The sequence below is a fragment of the Anomaloglossus baeobatrachus genome, chromosome 4 (assembly GCF_048569485.1).
Source record: "Anomaloglossus baeobatrachus isolate aAnoBae1 chromosome 4, aAnoBae1.hap1, whole genome shotgun sequence".
In the NCBI taxonomy this organism is placed as follows: Eukaryota; Metazoa; Chordata; class Amphibia; order Anura; family Aromobatidae; genus Anomaloglossus; species Anomaloglossus baeobatrachus.
The window spans coordinates 368,568,670-368,588,214 of record NC_134356.1 but is presented as its reverse complement, the minus strand read 5'-3'; the positions used below and the strand labels follow the sequence as shown (position 1 = coordinate 368,588,214).

Genomic DNA, 19,545 nt, shown 5'->3' with positions numbered 1-19,545 from the left:
TATTTTCACGTAAGACAATGCACCAGCTCATGCTGCAAAGAATACCTCTTTGTCACTGGCTGCTATGGGCGAAAAAGAAGAGAAACTTCTCCAGTTGCCACGAGCCTCCTCTGACCTCAACCCTACTGAGAACCTTTCGAGTATCCTCAAGCAAACGGGTCTATGAGGACGGGAGGCAGTTACCATCAAAATAACAGCTCTAGGAGGCTTGTCTAACATCATGCAAAGAAATTCAACCAAAATCTATCCAAAAATGCACAAGTTCAATGTATGCAAGAATTCACAGGTGATATCAAAGAGTCCTGTGTTAACCTGTAACTTGTTAAGAGTTTTTGATAAAAAAAAAAATAAAATATATGATTTTAGTAAATGTGACCTCTTAATGCTGTTAAATGTACTAATGACCATTTTCAGTTCTTTACAACCTCTATTGTGCATAATAATTTGCAACAGTGCATTTTGAGGGTTTTTTTGTCTTGGAAAAAATACTGTTATCTTTGGAAGATTTGTCCAATAAAGTGTGATTTATACTTTAATGGTTGAAGATTTAAACATTATATCGACTCATTTGCATAGACCATTTAGGAACGGCAAAGAAAAATAGCATATGCATAATAATAAATAAGCATTAAGTGCACCTTCTCACCTACTTGTTTTCCATTTCACTCTGTCTGCCATTCTTTGGCTCTATAAAGCCACAGCTGTCAATCAAAGTAAAGGGCAGAGGAAAAACTAGTAGGTGGGAAGGTGTGCCAAAATATTTGGCAACGCCAACAGTGAACTGAAAACCTGTACTTGATTTGAACATGGGGATGCTAAAGAAGAATGAGCATGTGCACTGCAATGTCAAAACGCCTTCCTGTGCATATGTTCAGTCTTTTTGAGTTACTTTTAACCACTCCAGGCTTCTATAGCTGCAAAGTGGTTAAGAGAATTTAGGCAGCATTCACTTGCAAGCCTCTCTGTATTGTATTTATAATATAAAAAATAAATAAAAAAAAAAACATCAGCGCCAAAAGCTGTTGCAAAAAAACAGCACATGTGGCAAAAATACAACACTTCAGGAACAATACAGAAGGCGGATTCCTGAAGTATCTTTTGCTTGCATTCTTGGTGGGTACGCTGGTATCTAAAATATATTGTATGCACATACTTTTAGGGTAATTTTATATAAAGGACTCTACTCAGTTTGAGATAAGGGAAACTAGACATAGGTCAAAGTGCTATATTGTGATGTCTAAACTCAAACGGTAAAAGATAAGTTTGTATGTTCTACCCATGTTTGCTGAATTTCCTCCAGGTATTCTGGTTTCCTCCCACACGCCAAAGACAAATTGAAAGGGAGTAGAGATGAGGGAAACCCAACAGTAAAGTTCGGGTTTCGTACTGAACACAGACTTTACAAATAAATCTGTATCCGAGTTTGGCGTTCAGGTGCTTTATGTATGTGTGCCACCCCCGTGCCAGCAGCCACCGCTGCTCGGATCCGGACCTCCTAAGGGGGTGGCTTGAGGGTCTCCGGACCCGGGGGTCTCGCGAACAGGCCGAATAAAAGGGGGGCATAGATGTACGGGCTAGGCCGTATTAAGTTCGTGACGCCACCCACGGTGTGTGGTGAGGTGGGACACCACCACTGCTGTTATGGGGCACCTGGAGATGTAGTGGCAGCTAGATGTTAACCCCTCCGAGGGTAGGGATGGTTGCCCTGGGGCCCAGTGTCCTTGTGCAGGGTATAGCAACAACAGGGTAGCGTTTTGGTTACTCACAGTAAGTGAACCACACGAGTCTTTGGTAAACCAAGGTGCTGGTGGCCGGCCGCCACGGCCGGTTGCATTCAGGTCCCCCCACTCAGGCAGGTGATCTCTGTCCTTTTCCTCTGCACTGACTTTGTGTATGGTGGACTGCCTGGTCTGGAACTCAGGAGTCTGCTCCCGGCTGGATGTGGCCTAAGGAGCCGTGCCCGCAGACGCTGGCCCGTGGGATCTATGGGCCCTGGCGGTGACCTCCTCCCTAACGGTGAGCTGTTGTCTTCTATGAGGGACTTTGGGTGGGACAGGACCTATAATCCTTGCCTCAATCTGTTAATTAACCAGGCCACTGGTTTCCGATCCTGGCTTCAGGGTCTGAGTACCCCCCTTTGTGCTTTGGTTTCCGGGTCGTTTCCCCGTGTCGATACCGGCGGGCTACAACTCTGTCCCGGTCCACCTCGGTTCTGCCGAGCCGTCTTCCCGTCTCCTGCTGATGGAGACCACCATCTGCCACCTAGCCAAAGGCACCAGGGCTCCAACCCTGGCACCGTTCAACTTGAACCTCCTCTGCTGAGCTACACCTAGCTCCAACCCACACTCCTCAACTTGAACTACAAAGCTTAACTCACTCGTTTTCCCGCCTCGGGCTGTCTAGACTCCTGGGTGGGCGTTGCCAACCGCCTGGTCCCGCCCACTGGTGTGTCTATCTTTCCCTAAGGGGGGGTGACTAGGGTTTCAGGTCGGCTGTGTGTTTCCTAAGTGAGGGAAGGGTGTTATGCGGGGGCCTATCTGTGACTACCTGGTTTTGCAGGGCGTCACATATGCAAACCACTCGTGCGAGCATAGCTGCTGGTCGAATGTTTGTCTACTAGCTATCCGACCCACATAAATAGTAATGCATGGCTCATCGATCACTCTGGTGTTTCCCATGGGAGAGCAGCCACTAAATTTGATCTCAGGGGACTGTCAGGACGCCCCTATTACAGTTTGTTGGCCAATCACATGCATATAATATTGACTTTATTTTAAGATGTATGAGGGACTTCAGATATAACTTTTGATTGGGTCTCAATTTGATCTGAAATATTTGTCTTATTTTTGTATGACTATACATTATGCGAAACATTTGCATCGAGTGTCTAATAATACAAGCTAAACATGCACATTTATTGGCCAGAGAGCTTTTGTATCTAAATATAGCTCCATTTCATTAGTACAATGATATCGCTATATGTACAGATACTGTAGAAGCTGTTTCAACTTTCAAATGCTGTCCTTAATCATTGCTAAATGTTATGTTGATACAGCATATTTCAGCACTTATCTGGATTAGTGAGGCATGGGTTTTATGTGCAAAAGCTGCGACCCTTTCAGAAATAAAATAACATGGTAGTAACACACATCTATCACATTCAAATCCAATATTTGCTGCCTGCAGCTCATCTATACGACCCAGAGTGCAAAACAAACATTAATCTGTTTTTGTTTTTTTTCATTTTTTAACTTATTCATGATAAAAAAAAAAACAAAAAAACAATTCAGTGACCTTATTACCTTCATGGCAGCAGTTATATTCTGTTCTGCAGCTGCTGGAAGTGAACTCTGACCTGATACAACCTTCAAATAGAAGAAAATGCAGTATTAGACATTTCTATTGCTACATCACAGGATGAAAATCGAGATACCAGATCCAAAAATAGAAAAAAAAAATAACGTCAGTAAATATTAATGAGTGCAATACATAAATTCACACAAATAGGTTTGCACTGAAGGTCAGACACTATTTCATTTGGAGGTTTTTCACATGAATTCAGTGGTTAGATTCACTTCTCTTGAGCTTTTTATATACTTGGTAATAATAAGAAACTCATTCCCCTATACACAATACAATTAACTTGTTCAGCATTAAAGACGTTTTTCAGGCTTCAACTAAATTTCTGCAGTCAAGCTATGTGACAACAGATTTCCAAATCCTGACAGTGTGCATTATGCACACTGCCAGGATTCCCTCTATTTCCAGCTCGAGCAAACTGTCATATTACTCTAAGGCTATGTTCACACAGGGCATCTTTTGGTGTGCTTTTGAGGTCACAAAGATGCACCAGAATGTATGAATTTCCTTCCCCCAGCAAAGTCTATGAAATTTCTAGTTTGCTGTCCACACTGGGCATCTTTTTTTGTCTGTATCTTGGCTGCGTTTTTGAAGATGCAGCATGTCAATTCTTTTTTGCATTTTCCAGCGATTTTGAGCCCTTCCAGTCAATAAATTTGACTTAAAAAATGCATTGGGCAAAATGCATCAAAAACGCATGCGTTTTTGCCACGGGTGCGTTTTTTGGGGCCTAAAACGCTGCATCTTTGTAGTTACAAAAGATGCACTGTGTGAACATATCCTAAGAATGCCATTTGTATACTTGCAATTATATACGGACTAGTGTCTCATCCACTTTCTCCTCAATAGCACGTTGAGAGAAGCTGATGAGAAGGTAGTAGGGACAAAATTGTGGGTATGCAATCACACTTGAGCTGGAAATAGAGGGGAATTTTAACAGTGTGCATATTAACAATATAGCCATTGATTTTAATGTCTTGTTGGACTGGAAAGATAAACACCAACCATAGCAGTGTCATTCTTAAAGTGATTTCCTTTCAGGTACTACATATGTGACCACACTAGTATGACAGCGAATAGCTTTTAGCATAAAGAAAAAGGTGTCCGCGAAATTCATGCCATTTCCCTCTTGTTAAATGCAGTCTCCAAAGACTGTCAAGTCTTTAATAGTTTTGCCATGTTTTTAGTGATGGCAACGATCTTATTGAACTCTATGGACTTACTGTGGGGAAAAAAGTATTTAGTCAGCCACCAATTGTGCAAGTTCTCCCACTTAAAAAGTTGAGAGAGGCCTGTAATTGACATCATAGGTGGACCACAACTATGAGACAAAATGAGAAAACAAATCCAGAAAATCACCTTGTCTGATTTGGCAAGATTTTTTTTTGCAAATTATGGTGGAAAATAAGTATTTAGTCATCTATAAACATGCAAGATTTCTGGCTCTCACAGACCTCTAAAGTCTTCTTTAAGAGGCTCCTCTGTCTTCCTATCATTACCTGTAGTAATGGCACCTGTTTGAACTTGTTATCAGAATAAAAGACACCTGTCCGCAACCTGAAACAGTCACACTCCAAACTCCACTATGGTGAAGACCAAAGAGCTGTCAAAGGACACCAGAAACAAAACTGTAGCCCTGCACACCAGGCTGGGAAGACTGAACCTGTAATAGACAAGCAGCTTGGTGTGATGAAATCAACTGTGGGAGCAATAATAAGAAATTGGAAGACATACAGGACCACTGATATCTCCCTTGATCTGGGCCTCCACGCAAGATCTCACCCTGTGGGGTCAAAATGATCACAAGAACGGTGAGCAAAAATCCCAGAACCACACAGGGGGACGTAGTGAATGACATGCATAGAGCTGGGACCACCATAACAAAGGCTACCATCAGTAACACACTACGCTGCCAGGGACTCAGATCCTGCAGTGCCAGACGTGTTCCTCTGATTAAGCCAGTACAGTCTGGGCCCATCTGAAGTTTGCTAGAGAGCATTTGGCTTATCCAAAAGAGAATTGGGAGAATGTCATATGGTCTGATGAAACCAAAGTAGAACGTTTTGGTAGAAACACAACTCGTCGTGTTTGGAGGAGACAGAATGCTGAGTTGCATCCAAAAAACACCATACCTACTGTGAAGCATGGGGGTAGTAAAGCATGCTTTTGGGCTGTTTCTCTTCAGAGGGACCAGGATGACTGATCTGTGTACATGAAAGAATTAATGGGGCCATGTATCATGAGATTTTGAGTGCAAACCTCCTTCCATCGGCAAGGGCATTGAAGATGAAACGTGGCTGGGTCTTTCAGCATCATAATGATCTCAAACACACCACCAAGGTAACGAAGGAGTAGCTTCATAAGAAGCATATGAAGGTCCTGGAGTGGCCTAGCCAGTCTCCAGATCTCAACCCCATCAACCCCATAGAAAACCTTTGGACAGAGTTGAAAGTCCGTGTTGCCGAGCGACAGGCCGAAAACATCACTGCTCTAAAGTAGATCTGCATGGAGGTATTGAATGGGCCAACATACCACCAACAGTGTGTGCCAACCTTATGAGGACTAAAGGCTGCTTTACACGGTACGACCGATTGTGCAATTTCACAATCGATCGTACCCGCCCCCTCCTTTTTGCGTCACGGGCAAATCGCTGCCTGACACGGTCAGTAACGTCAGTAACCCCCGTCACACGTACTTACCTCTCGCGCGACCACACTGTGGGCGGCGAACGTCCACTTCCTGGAGTGGGAGGGACGTTCGGCGTCACAGCGACGTCACACGGCCGCCGGCCAATGGAAGCAGAGGGGCGGAGATGAGCGGGACGTAAACATCCCGCCCACCTCCTTCCTTCACATAGCCGGCGGCGGCCGCGTGACGCAGGTGAGCTGCTGTTCATCGTTCCCGGGGTGTCACACGGAGCGGCGTGTGCTACCACGGAAACGATGAACAACTAAATTAAACGATATTATGGAACCTAGCGACCAGTACACGACTCACGATTTGTGAGCGATACTGCGTCGCTAGGAGGTGTCACACAGGCCGGCATCGCCAGCGATGCCGGATGTGCGTCACAAAAACCGTGACCCCGACGATCTATCGCACGATAGATTGTCTGGTGTAATGCAGCCTTTACAGAAACCGTTTGACCTCTGTCATTGCCAACAAAGGATATATAACAAAATATTGATATTAACTTTTGTTATTGACCAAATACTTATTTTCCCCCATAATTTAAAAAAAAAATAAAATTAAAAAAAAATCTTGCCAAATCAGACTAGGTGATTTTCTGGATTTGTTTTCTCATTTTGTCTTTCATAGTTATGGTCTACCTATGACGTCTATTACAGGCCTCTCATCTTTTTAAGTGGGAGAACTTGCACAATTGGTGGCTCACTAAATACTTTTTTTTCCCCACTGTATTTCCACCTTCCATCCTAAAAACTATATAACTAGTAAAGTAATTTTAAAAAATATTAAAAAGCCTAGAAATATTTGCATTCACAGATTTCAGAATCACTTTTAACTTAGCTTAACATAACTCAAATACAAAAGTTAGAATATCAGTAAATGTATAAATTGGCACCATCTGCTCTGTAAATACTGTGCTTAATCACATTTAAAATAATTGGTTGAAAGACATGAAACCAATCCGCAGAATACAGAAAAAGAGTGGACGTTGCAAATGAAAATAATATGAAGCTGTCTCTCACTCTATGCATATAAGTATAACTTTGATATCCTCATCTATAATCAACACTGACTTCACATGACCCACAATATCTGCAAAAATGTAGCACTGAGTTTGGTTAACTAAACTTGAGCCAAAAAAGGACAGTATAGTGATTGGTGACACTGGCAAATTATGGCATTTCTTCCCCAAAACTGAGAATGGAATCTTACTACACTCCAATTTATTATAATACCCCTTAAAACTTAGCAAAAATTAAATCTTAAGATTACACTATATACTGTATGTTGGAATAGCACAACTAAACACTTTACAATGATGAAAAAAGTTAATCTGAATAGGAAAAGCAATCAAAGTATATCACTATTCACTAATTTACACTTACAGTGCCTTAAAGTATTTATACCCCAAGAAAATCTGCACATTTTTTCACATTATACCCACAAACTTAAGTGTATTTCATTAGGATTTTATGTGATATACCAATGCAAAGTAGCAAGTATTTGTGTAGTATAAAGGAAATAATACATGGTTATCTAAATAGTTTAAAAACATAAATGTGAAAATTGTGATGCACATTTGAATTCAGCCCCCTTGTGATTGTGGAATATGGGAGTACTGTATAATTTTGTGTAGGTTTGTAGTTTAGGCGTAGTGTTCTGTCCATTCTGTGTACATTGTCCTGTTAAGTTAAGTTAATCGCCCCCAGCCGGGCTTTTGTTCCTACGTCTGGGGGAGGGGGCCTGGGATCCACCTAAACTCTCTGCTTACCTGGGGGATTATTCTGTCTGTTATGAGAACTTCAAGAGAGAAGGAGTAAAGCTGGTGTCACACTAAACGACAGCGACAACGACGTCGCTGTTACGGCACCATTTTCGGTGACGTAACAGCGACCTTGTAAGTCGCTGTTATGATCGCTGCTTAGCTGTCAAACACAGCAGAAGCAGCGATCATAAGGTCGCTGTGCTACATGTTCAGAGAGCAGGGAGCCGCGCTTAGCGCTGGCTCCTTGCTCTCCTGCAGCACACATCGGGTTAATTAACCCGATGTGTGCTGCAGCTACATGTCACAGTGCAGGAGCCGGCACTGGCAGCAAGAGCGGAGGCTGGTAACCAGCGTAAACATCGGGTAACCAGGGAAAGGTCTTCCCTTGGTTACCCGATGTTTACGCTGGTTACAGCTTACCGCAGCTGCCAGTGCCGGCTCCTGATCGCTTCATTTCGTCGCTCTCTCGCTGTCACACACAGCGATGTGTGTGTCACAGCGGGAGAGTGACGACCAAAAAATGAAGCTGGACATTCAGCAACGACCGGCGACCTCACAGCAGGGGCCAGGTCGTTGCTGGATGTCACACACAGCGACAGCGACGGGACGTCGCTGCAACGTCACAGAAAATGGTGACGTAGCAGCGACGTCGTTGTCGTCGTCGTTATGTGTGACACCAGCTTTAGGATTGATCCTCTGAGGGAGAAGCGGACACCCTAGAGAGACTGTGAGAAACCCTGATTTCAGTGGAAAAGGACTGCTGGAGGATTGTGACTGATCTCTGGGACAGTTATGCCATTATTGGACTACTTTACCCTCTGTGTGGTGGATTATTTGATGGACCTTCTGACTTGCTTGGAATAAATGTTCTTTGGATTGCACAATCATCTCTCGCTCTGTTGATTGTGTGATATTGGAGAAGGACCCCGTGACACCCCTGTATTCAGATACCCATAAATAAAATCTTGAATGACCTATTGCCTCTATAAGTCACCTAATTATTAAATTGAGTCTACCTGTGTGTAATTTATTCTTAGTATAGCAAGTGGAAAAAGGTGTTCTGGTCAGATGAGACCAAAATAGAACTTTTTGGGCTAAATGCAAAATACTGCACATCACCCTGAAAAAACATCCCCACAGTCAAACATGGTGGTGGCAGCTCATGCTGTGGGGATGCTTTTCTTCAGCAGGGACAGGGAAGCTGGTTAGAGTTGATGGCAAGATGGATGAAACTAAATACAGGGCAATCCTGATGTAAAACCTGTTAGTGGCTGCAAAAGACTTGAGACTAGGGCGTAAGTTAATCTTCCAGCAGGATAATAACCCTACACATCCTGCCATATCTACAACGGAATGGTTTTGATGAAAGCGCATTCATGTAGAAATGGCCCAATCACAAAGGAGACCAAAATCCTACTGAGAATCTGTGGCAAGATTTGAAATTGCTGTTCATAAACGCTTCCATCCAATCTCACTGAAGTAGAGCTATTTTGCATAGAAGAATGAGCAAAAATGTCAGCCTGTAGATCACCAATTATGTAATATTAAATTGAATCATTATATTTTATAACTTTTTGCCAATTAACCTGGGATAGACCTGAACATAAATAAATCTGCTTTCTGTGGAAATTACCCACAGGAAAAAACCCAGTATGTTGCTTTGATCTAACATTTTCAAATGTATAAAGATTTTCTGTATTTAATTTAACTTTCCATGATTAGCAATGTAGCGACTTATTAAAAACTCTGTGATGCTTAAATGGCACCTTCTACTACTTCACAGCTTAGAGAGTGAAAAATCCTAATGTGAAAACACACCAATCTGTCAGTGATGGAAAAGTGAATATACTGTAGGTATGTAAAACTTTATCAGTTGATAAAATAAAAAATGACAATGAATTGATACAATAGAGCAGCGGTCTCAAACTCAGCTGGGTGTATGGGCAGCATATAGAAAAAAAAAATTGAGTGGAGCCGCATTCTTTGCAGGACAAAGTGACATTTTTAATGATTTCATGTTTTTTTTTCTATACACCTTTGGATCACTATTTTTTATGAAAATATTTTGCTTGTTTATTATAAAACCTGCACTTTTTTGTTTAGTTACGCTTAAATATAAAAAAGCATTTTTAATGGCAAAAAAAGTGTCATGCTTTATTTTTAATTTTTTTTTTAACATTTTATCACCTTCTTGTAATAATGTTTTACAATTAGCAGCATCATATAGTAATCTCAGCCAACATCTTGTAGTAGTAATATCTCCATGCTGCAGTAATATCCCCCATCCATGTGCCCTGTAGTATTGTGCTCATCCTTGTGGTATTGTGCCCATCCGTGTACCCTGTAGTATTGTGCCCATCCGTGTGCCCTGTAGTCTTGTGCCCATCCATGTACCCTGTAGTCTTGTGCCCATCCTCGTGGTATTGTGCCCAGTAGTCTTGTGCCCATCCTTGTGCCCTGTAGTATTGTGCTCATCCTTGTGGTATTGTGCCCAGTAGAATTGTGCCCATCCTTGTGCCCTGTAGTATTGTGCTCATCCATGTAATATTGTGCCTATCCTTGTGCCCAGTAGTATTGTGCCTATCCTTGTGCCCTGTAGTATTGTGCCCAGCAGTATTGTGCCCATCCTTGTGATATTGTGCCCAGTAGTATTGGGCCCAACCTTGTGCCCTGTAGTGTTGTGCTCATCCTTGTGGTATTGTGCCCATCCTTATGGTATTGTGCCCAGTAGCATTGGGCCATCCTTGTGCCCTGTAGTATTGTGCTCATCCTTGTAATATTGTGCCCATCCTTGTGCCTAGTAGTATTGTGCCCATCTTTGTGCCCTGTAGTATTGTGCCCATCCTTGTGATATTGTGCCCAGTAGTATTGAGCCCATCCTTGTGCCCTGTAGTATTGTGCTCATCCTTGTGATATTGTGCTCATCCTTGTGCCCTGAAAAATCGTGTCTAGTAGTTTTGTGCCCATCCTTGTAGTATTGTGCCCAGTAGTAATGTGCTCATCACTGTGCCCTGTAGTATTGTGCCCCGTAGTATTGTGCCATCCATGTAGTCGTGTGCCCAGTAGTTTTCTGCCATCCTTGTAGTAGTGTGCCCAGTAGTTTTGTGCCATCCTTGTAGTAGTGTGCCCAGTAGTTTTCTGCCATCCTTGTAGTAGTGTGCCCAGTAGTTTTGTGCCATCCTTGTAGTAAAACACACACACATACACACACACACACGAGGAGACCCTGATCGCGGGCACGGGCAGCTGCGGTCTCCTGCGGAGGAGACATGCGACACCGCAGGTCAGGACCCGCTGCATCCAGGACGCAGTGGGTCCTGATCGTGAGCACGTACCTGCTTGTTGCGGCCCGTGACGATTGCAGCTGTATGCCTGGGTATGCCCGGGGCAGTAGTTTACTAGAATTGAGTCATTTCCAGTGCAGCGCCAATCAGATGCAAGGAAGAGACGACGTACAGCGACGTCACTTCCTTGCATCTGATTGGCAGCCAGAAGCCATTGGTATAACGCGGACAGCTCCTCTGCGCGGCACTGCAAATGATTTAATTGTAGTAACGTCCTGCCGGCCCCGGGCATAGGGCCGCGATTGTCACGGGGTCTGCGAGCCGAAACAAGCAGCCTCAGGAGCCGCATGCGGCCCGCGTGTTTCAGTCTTCTGCATTAGGGGAAGCACCGGTTAGTATCAAGGAGATCTAACTCATGTATACAACCTTACAACGCTTCAGAGTGGCAGCCATCTCCAGATGAAGGTGGCCACCTGCATATTAGAGGCTGTTTGAGTAATGTTTCATTCTTGGCACCTCGAAAAGCTATATTATTTATATATATATATATATATATATATATATATATATATATATATATATATATATATATATATATATATGATAGCGATTAGTGATGGGCGATCCCGACACGTAAAGATCGGGGATCGTACCGATCACATAGTGGTTGTGTACACAATCCTGATCACGAGCTTTCCTGGGAAGCTCTTGTTACAGATTGGGTACAGATCGGGTCCAGGGGCAGTAAAAAAAAAACCAGACCCATTATTAAAAAACATTATGATCATACTCATAGGTCCCCACATGCGTCCTGCTAACTCAGTCTCCTGGCCACTTCTGCTTTTGAGTCCGATCATTGCTGTACAACCGGTAACCAAAACTGACTTAAGGCTGCTTTACACGCTGCGACATCGCTCAAGCGATCTCGTTGGGGTCACGGAATTTGTGATGCACATCCGGCTGCTTTAGCGATGTCATTGCGTGTGACACCTATGAGCTATTTTGAATCGTCACAAAAACGTTCAAAATCGCTCATCGGTGACATGCCCCCTTATTCTCGATTATCGCTGCTGCAGCTAGCGATGTAGTTCCTCGTTGCTGCGGCATCATACATCGCTATGTGTGACATCGCAGGAACGAGGAACCTAACCTTACCTGAGCCTGCCGGCAATGACGAAGGAAGCAGGTGGGCAGGATGTTACGTCCTGCTCATCTCCGCCCCTTCGCTTCTATTGGGCGGCGGTTCAGTGACGCTGCTGTGACGTCGCTGTGATGCTGAATGAACCGCCCCCTTAGAAAGGAGGCGGTTCGCCGGTCACAGTGACGTCGCTTGGCAGGTAAGTAGTGTGACGGGTCCGCACGATGTTGGGCGCCACGGGCAGCGATTTGCCTGTGTCGCACAACCGATGGGGGCGGGTACGCACGTTAGCGAAATCGGTCACGATATCGCATTGTGTAAAGCGGCCTTTACAGGACCTTCAATGACGTCATAGCCATGTGACCAGTCTAATGTGAATGTTGTACAGACATTGGCTTACAGACTGGTCACATGACTATGACGTTATCGAAGGACCTTTTAACTGAACTTTGACTGTCACTGTGCGAGTGTCGCATCACGGCGCACAATCTCCCCACAGGAGCGGGTCAGCTGCATATATTTCCATGCAGCTGAGGCGCTCTTGTCCGGAGATTGTCAAGTCGTGCGGGGTGATGCCAATGCAAGACTGTACGAATCATACCCTCAGTGTGAGCCTGCTTCACGCTCTGTACAGAGTAGGACTATCAGCTGTGTATCCACCAGACTTCTGCACAATACAACTGATGGTCCCAACCCCATTTAGAAGGCAAGAAATCCCACTTATTAAACCTGACAGGGCACACCTGTGAAGCGAAAACCATTTCTGGTGACTACCTCTTGAAGCTAATCAAGAAAATGCCAAGAGTGTGCAAAGCAGTAATCAAAGCAAAAGGTGGCTACTTTGAAGAACCTCGAATATAAGACATATGTGCAGTTGTTTCACACTTTTTTGTTAAGTATTTCATTCCACAAGTGTTAATTCATAGTTTTGATGCCTTCAATGTGAATCTAGAATTTTCAGAGTCATGAAAATAAAGAAAACTCTTTGAATGAGGTGTGTTGAAACTTTTGGTCTGTACTGTATATTGTAACGTTGCAGGGTTTGCACAGGGCGACAAAGAGGCCGTGACCCAGTACAGCCCAATTCACACGGCTTTTATTCAGCACTTGAAGATAACAGGTAACCATAGATGTCCTCCGGGTCGCAGCCAGGGTTCCACACAGTACGAATATAAGCAGACAGAAGGTAATGATTACCATGGGAGACGGCCTCGCCGGGTCGCTCCACGATGAGACAACAGAATCCACAGACCTGTGTTCTAGCTCCACATAGGGCTGGCGTACTCCAAGCTCCCTGCTCTGCAACTAACAAAACAAAGTCTGCCACTCCCAAACCTTTGCAGGAACTTTTAAATGAAATCAGTGGTCATGAGCTGTATCCAAAACCCGGCACGGAGAGAGTGGACTGACTACTGTCCAGCACTGTAATATGTTTCTGTGTGCATTCTGGGGAATACCTACCGTCCCTCACATATGAGTGCCACCATTACCTCACATACCCCCTCCTCTGTTCAAACTTGTGGGGTTGAACATTTTCCACCATACAGGCAGCCTGCGATAGGGCATCCACATTGCCCTACGATGTCCCAGCCCGATGTACCACCGTAAAACTATAGTTCTGAAGGGACAGGAACCACTGGGTGACCCGAGCACTCCGCTCTTTTGCATTCCTCATCCAGACAAGGGGTGGATGGTCCGTCACTAAACAAAACTGACGCCCGAGCAAATAATAGCGTAGGGACTCCAAGGCCCATTTAATAGCCAAGCACTCCTTCTCCACTACGCTATAATTTTTCTCCGCTGGGGTAAGTTTCCTGCTCAAATAGGTGACCGGATGTTCAGCTCCGTTCACCTCTTGCGAGAAGACGGCACCTAAACCCACCTCAGAGGCATCCGTTTGCACAATAAAGGTTTTATTGAAATCGGGGTTAATGAGGACTGGTTGCCGACTTCATGGACCGAAACGCTTCCTCAGCTTGAGTGTTCCAGCGTACCATGGCCGACTTCTTGCCCCTCAACAGATCGGTTAAAGCCGCCGTTCTCCCAGCAAAGTCCAGTACGAACTGACGGTAGTACCCGATGGTGCCGAGGAATGCTCTCACTTGTTTAGTAGACACTGCCCTGCGACACTTTTGGATGGCCTCGATCTTATTCACTTGAGGCTTGATAACTCGCGGCCAATCACATACCCTAAGTACCGGGCTTCCTCCAGACTGACTGTACATTTTTTTGGATTAGCTGTAAATCTCGGCGACCGGAGTGAGTCCACTACTGCCTGAACCTGAGACAAGTGGGCATGTCAATCTGTACTGAAGATGATGATATCATCTAAATACGCAGACGCGTACTTGTGGTGGGGCTCCAACACTATGTCCATCAGCCTTTGCAAAGTAGCCGGGGCTCAATGTAGTCCAAAGGGCAAGAAAACATAGTGGTAAAGGCCATCCGGTGTTATAAAAGCCGTTTTTTCCTTGGCCGACTCTGTCAACGGTACCTGCCAGTAGCCTTTGGTAAGGTCGAAGGTCGAGGGTTGTGAAGTATTAAGCCTTCCCCAACCTTTCAATCAGTTTGTCCACCCGGGGCATTGGGTAAAGGTCTAACTTTGAAACGATCTGTAACAGGAAAGCTTGTGATTGTGTACACGATCACTACGATCGGTACGATCCCTGATCTTTACAGGTCGAGATCGCCCATCACTAATCCCCACTATATATATATATATATATATATATATATGTATATATATATATATATATATATATATATATATATATATATACATATATACATACATTTACACATATATATATATATATATATATACACATATATATATGTATATATATATGTATATATATATATATATATATATATATATATATATATATATATATATATATATATATATATATATATATATATACAAATACACATATACATACATACATACAGTTAGGGCCAGAAATATTTGGACAGTGACACAAGTTTTGTTATTTTAGCTGTTTACAAAAACATGTTCAGAAATACAATTATATATATAATATGGGCTGAAAGTGCACACTCCCAACTGCAATATGAGAGTTTTCACATCCAAATCGGAGAAAGGGTTTAGGAATCATAGCTCTGTAATGCATAGCCTCCTCTTTTTCAAGGGACCAAAAGTAATTGGACAAGGGACTCTAAGGGCTGCAATTAACTCTGAAGGCGTCTCCCTCGTTAACCTGTAATCAATGAAGTAGTTAAAAGGTCTGGGGTTGATTACAGGTGTGTGGTTTTGCATTTGGAAGCTGTTGCTGTGACCAGACAACATGCGGTCTAAGGAACTCTCAATTGAGGTGAAGCAGAACATCCTGAGGCTGAAAAAAAAGAAAAAATCCATCAGAGAGATAGCAGACATGCTTGGAGTAGCAAAATCAACAGTCGGGTACATTCTGAGAAAAAAGGAATTGACTGGTGAGCTTGGGAACTCAAAAAGGCCTGGGCGTCCACGGATGACAACAGTGGTGGATGATCGCCGCATACTTTCTTTGGTGAAGAAGAACCCGTTCACAACATCAACTGAAGTCGAGAACACTCTCAGTGAAGTAGGTGTATCTGTCTCTAAGTCAACAGTAAAGAGAAGACTCCATGAAAGTAAATACAAAGGGTTCACATCTAGATGCAAACCATTCATCAATTCCAAAAATAGACAGGCCAGAGTTAAATTTGCTGAAAAACACCTCATGAAGCCAGCTCAGTTCTGGAAAAGTATTCTATGGACAGATGAGACAAAGATCAACCTGTACCAGAATGATGGGAAGAAAAAAGTTTGGAGAAGAAAGGGAACGGCACATGATCCAAGGCACACCACATCCTCTGTAAAACATGGTGGAGGCAACGTGATGGCATGGGCATGCATGGCTTTCAATGGCACTGGGTCACTTCTGTTTATTGATGACATAACAGCAGACAAGAGTAGCCGGATGAATTCTGAAGTGTACCGGGATATATTTTCAGCCCAGATTCAGCCAAATGCCGCAAAGTTGATCGGACGGTGCTTCATAGTACAGATGGACAATGACCCCAAGCATACAGCCAAAGCTACCCAGGAGTTCATGAGTGCAAAAAAGTGGAACATTCTGCAATGGCCAAGTCAATCACCAGATCTTAACCCAATTGAGCATGCATTTCACTTGCTCAAATCCAGACTTAAGACGGAAAGACCCACAAACATGCAAGACCTGAAGGCTGCGGCTGTAAAGGCCTGGCAAAGCATTAAGAAGGAGGAAACCCAGCGTTTGCTGATGTCCATGGGTTCCAGACTTAAGGCAGTGATTGCCTCCAAAGGATTCGCAACAAAATATTGAAAATAAAAATATTTTGTTTGGGTTTGGTTTATTTGTCCAATTACTTTTGACCTCCTAAAATGTGGAGTGTTTGTAAAGAAATGTGTACAATTCCTACAATTTCTATCAGATATTGTTGTTCAAACCTTCAAATTAAACGTTACAATCTGCATTTTAATTCTGTTGTAGAGGTTTCATTTCAAATCCAATGTGGTGGCATGCAGAGCCCAACTCGCGAAAATTGTGTCACTGTCCAAATATTTCTGGACCTAACTGTACATACATATACATACATATATACATATATATATATACACACATATATATCTTTACATATATATATATATATACACATATATATACACATATATATATATATATATATATATATATATATACATACACATACATAGATATATATATATATATATATATATATATATATACATACACATACATATATATATATATATATATATACATACACATACATATATATATATATATATATATACATACACATACATATATATATATATATATATATATACATATATATATATACACACGCACACATATAACGTCTGTACAACACTGACACCAGACTGGTTACATTGCTGTGACGTCATTGAAGGCACTGTAAGTCAGCGCTGGTTAGCGGCAGGACAGCAACGATCAAGTAGAAGCGGCCGGGAGACAGAGTGTGCAGGACGCGTTGCGGGACCTGTAAGTGTAATGACAATGTTTATTATTAACTATATTCTTTACTTTACAGCGCCCCCTCCCTGCCCCATCATATAGCTGTAAAGCACAATATCAGTGATCAGACACAAGATCGTGTTATTTTGATCCCGATCTTTACAAAACAATCGGGTGAGGCTCCCGGTCCAGACCATTGTGGGGATCGCCCATCACTAGTAGGAATCCCCCTTTTTGCCAGGGATAGTAACTGTCTCTGTCTCTCTCCCTGTCTCTTTCCCAGGCCTGTCTCTTTCCAAGGCCTGTCTCTTTTCCAGGTCTGTCTCTTTCCCCTTCTGGCTTTGTCTGTCTCTCTGTCTGTCTCTTTCCCTGTCTGATTGTCTCTGTCTGTCTCTTTCCCAGGCCTGTCTCTTTCCCAGGCCTGTCTCTTTTCCAGGCCTGTCTCTTTTCCAGGCCTGTCTCTTGCCTCTTGTCTTTGTCTGTCTCTCGGTCTGTCTTTTTTCGTCTGCCTGTCTCTGTCTCTTTCCTTGTATCTCTCTTTCCCCGTTTTACTCTTTCCCCGTCTGACTCTTTCCCCGTCTGTCTCTGTCTATCTGTCTGTCTCTTTCCCTGTCTGTCTGTGCCTGTCACTTTCCCTGTCTGTGTCTGTCTGCCTCTGTGTCTGTCTCTATCTTTCTCCACCAACATCATATTACCTCACACATGAGCTTCTTATACTAATAATGTCTTTCGTTCCAATAGCAACCAACCACAGCTGCGAATAATAACCTGTGGCTTCCAGCTCCATTGACTCTAATGGAGGCAGGATTTTTGGAGAGTAACTGTAAAGCGTGGGGTTAAATTTTCCAGTCTAAACAGTCTATGATGTTCCCTGAGTCACATGAGGTGTCTGTGCAAAATTTCATGATTGTAAATGCGACGGTGCGGATTCCTTTAGCGGGGACACACACACACACACACACACACACACACATATTCAGCTTTATATATTTTATATATAGTAGCATCCAAACAATTAAATTCAACTGTTAGTTTATTTTTATCAGTTACCAAAATTCTATTAAGTAAATTGAGCAAATTAACAAAATAAATCCAAATCAAATCAATATTTGGTGTGACCACACTTTGCCTTCGAAACAGGCTTAGTTCTTCTTGGAACACTTGCACACAGTTTTTGAAGTTACTCGGCAGGGAGGTTGTTCTAGATGTCTTGGAAACGAACCACACATCTTCTGTGGATATAAAGCTCCACAAATCCTTCAGTCTCTTCATGTAGTCTCAGACAGACTCGATGTCGATATCAGGACAATATGGAAGCCATTTCATTCATTCTAGGATGCTATCTTCCTTACCCTTAATATAGTTTTAAATGACAATTGACAATGTTTTGGAATGCTGTCTGCCTGTATTTCCTTCAACATGGAAAGAAAGCCAAGAGACTTATTTATGCACAAAACTACAGTCCAGAACACCTGCTGTCATTTTTAGTAACCAGATTCCCTAGTCAAAATGTGAAATAGATGGCTGTAATGGAAGGCACTTTATTCGCTGAAGGGCTAGAGATTGGTACAATAATATGTGTCTGCAGACAACAGTGAAGTATGGTGGGGGCTCCTTGCAAGTTTGGGACTACATTTCAGTAAATGGAGTTGGGGATTTGGTCAGGATTAATAGTCTCCTCAATGCTGAGAAACACAAGCAGATACTTAGCCATCGCTCAATGCAATTATGGAGGCATCTGATTGGCTCCTAATGTATTCTGCAGCAAGACAAAAACCCTAAAGACACACAGCCAATGTCAAAACAAACTTTCTTCAGACTAAAAAAAAATAAGGAGACCTAGTAGTGATTATAAGGCCTCCACAGAGCCCTGATATCAACATCAAGTCTGCCTGGAGAAAAGACAGCCAGATTTGCAAGCCAACATACACAGAAGATTTGTGGTTAGTTCTCCAAGATGTTTGGAACAACCTTCCTGCTGAGTTTATTCAAACACTGTGTACAAGTGTACCTGGAAGAATTGATACTATTTAAAGGCTAAGAGGGGTCGCACTATTTGATTTAGATTTCATCTTTTTGTTCATTGATTTTATTTTGTTAATTGAAAAAATGAACTATTGACCCATCTATTTTTTGTAAAACATTCTTACTTTGCAGCAGTTTTTTCCTCGCACACCTGCCTAACACTTTTCGACAGTACTGTATTTTTTACTATTGTGTTCATGTTTTGGGTTTTTTGGTTTTTTTTTAATCTGGCTAATAAAATTATGATTTTAGTTTATGAAG

At 42.8% G+C, this 19,545-nt stretch overlaps 1 protein-coding gene across 1 annotated transcript in view; it reads right to left on the bottom strand.

Moving 5' to 3' along the window:
* Nucleotides 1-19,545, bottom strand: part of COG5 (component of oligomeric golgi complex 5) — a 664,814-nt gene that overhangs the window by 97,433 nt on the left and 547,836 nt on the right. Inside the window, exon 13 of the mRNA XM_075343478.1 lies at nucleotides 3,303-3,365. Within this exon, the coding sequence (XP_075199593.1) occupies nucleotides 3,303-3,365 (63 nt within the window). The remainder of the gene's footprint in view (nucleotides 1-3,302; nucleotides 3,366-19,545) is intronic.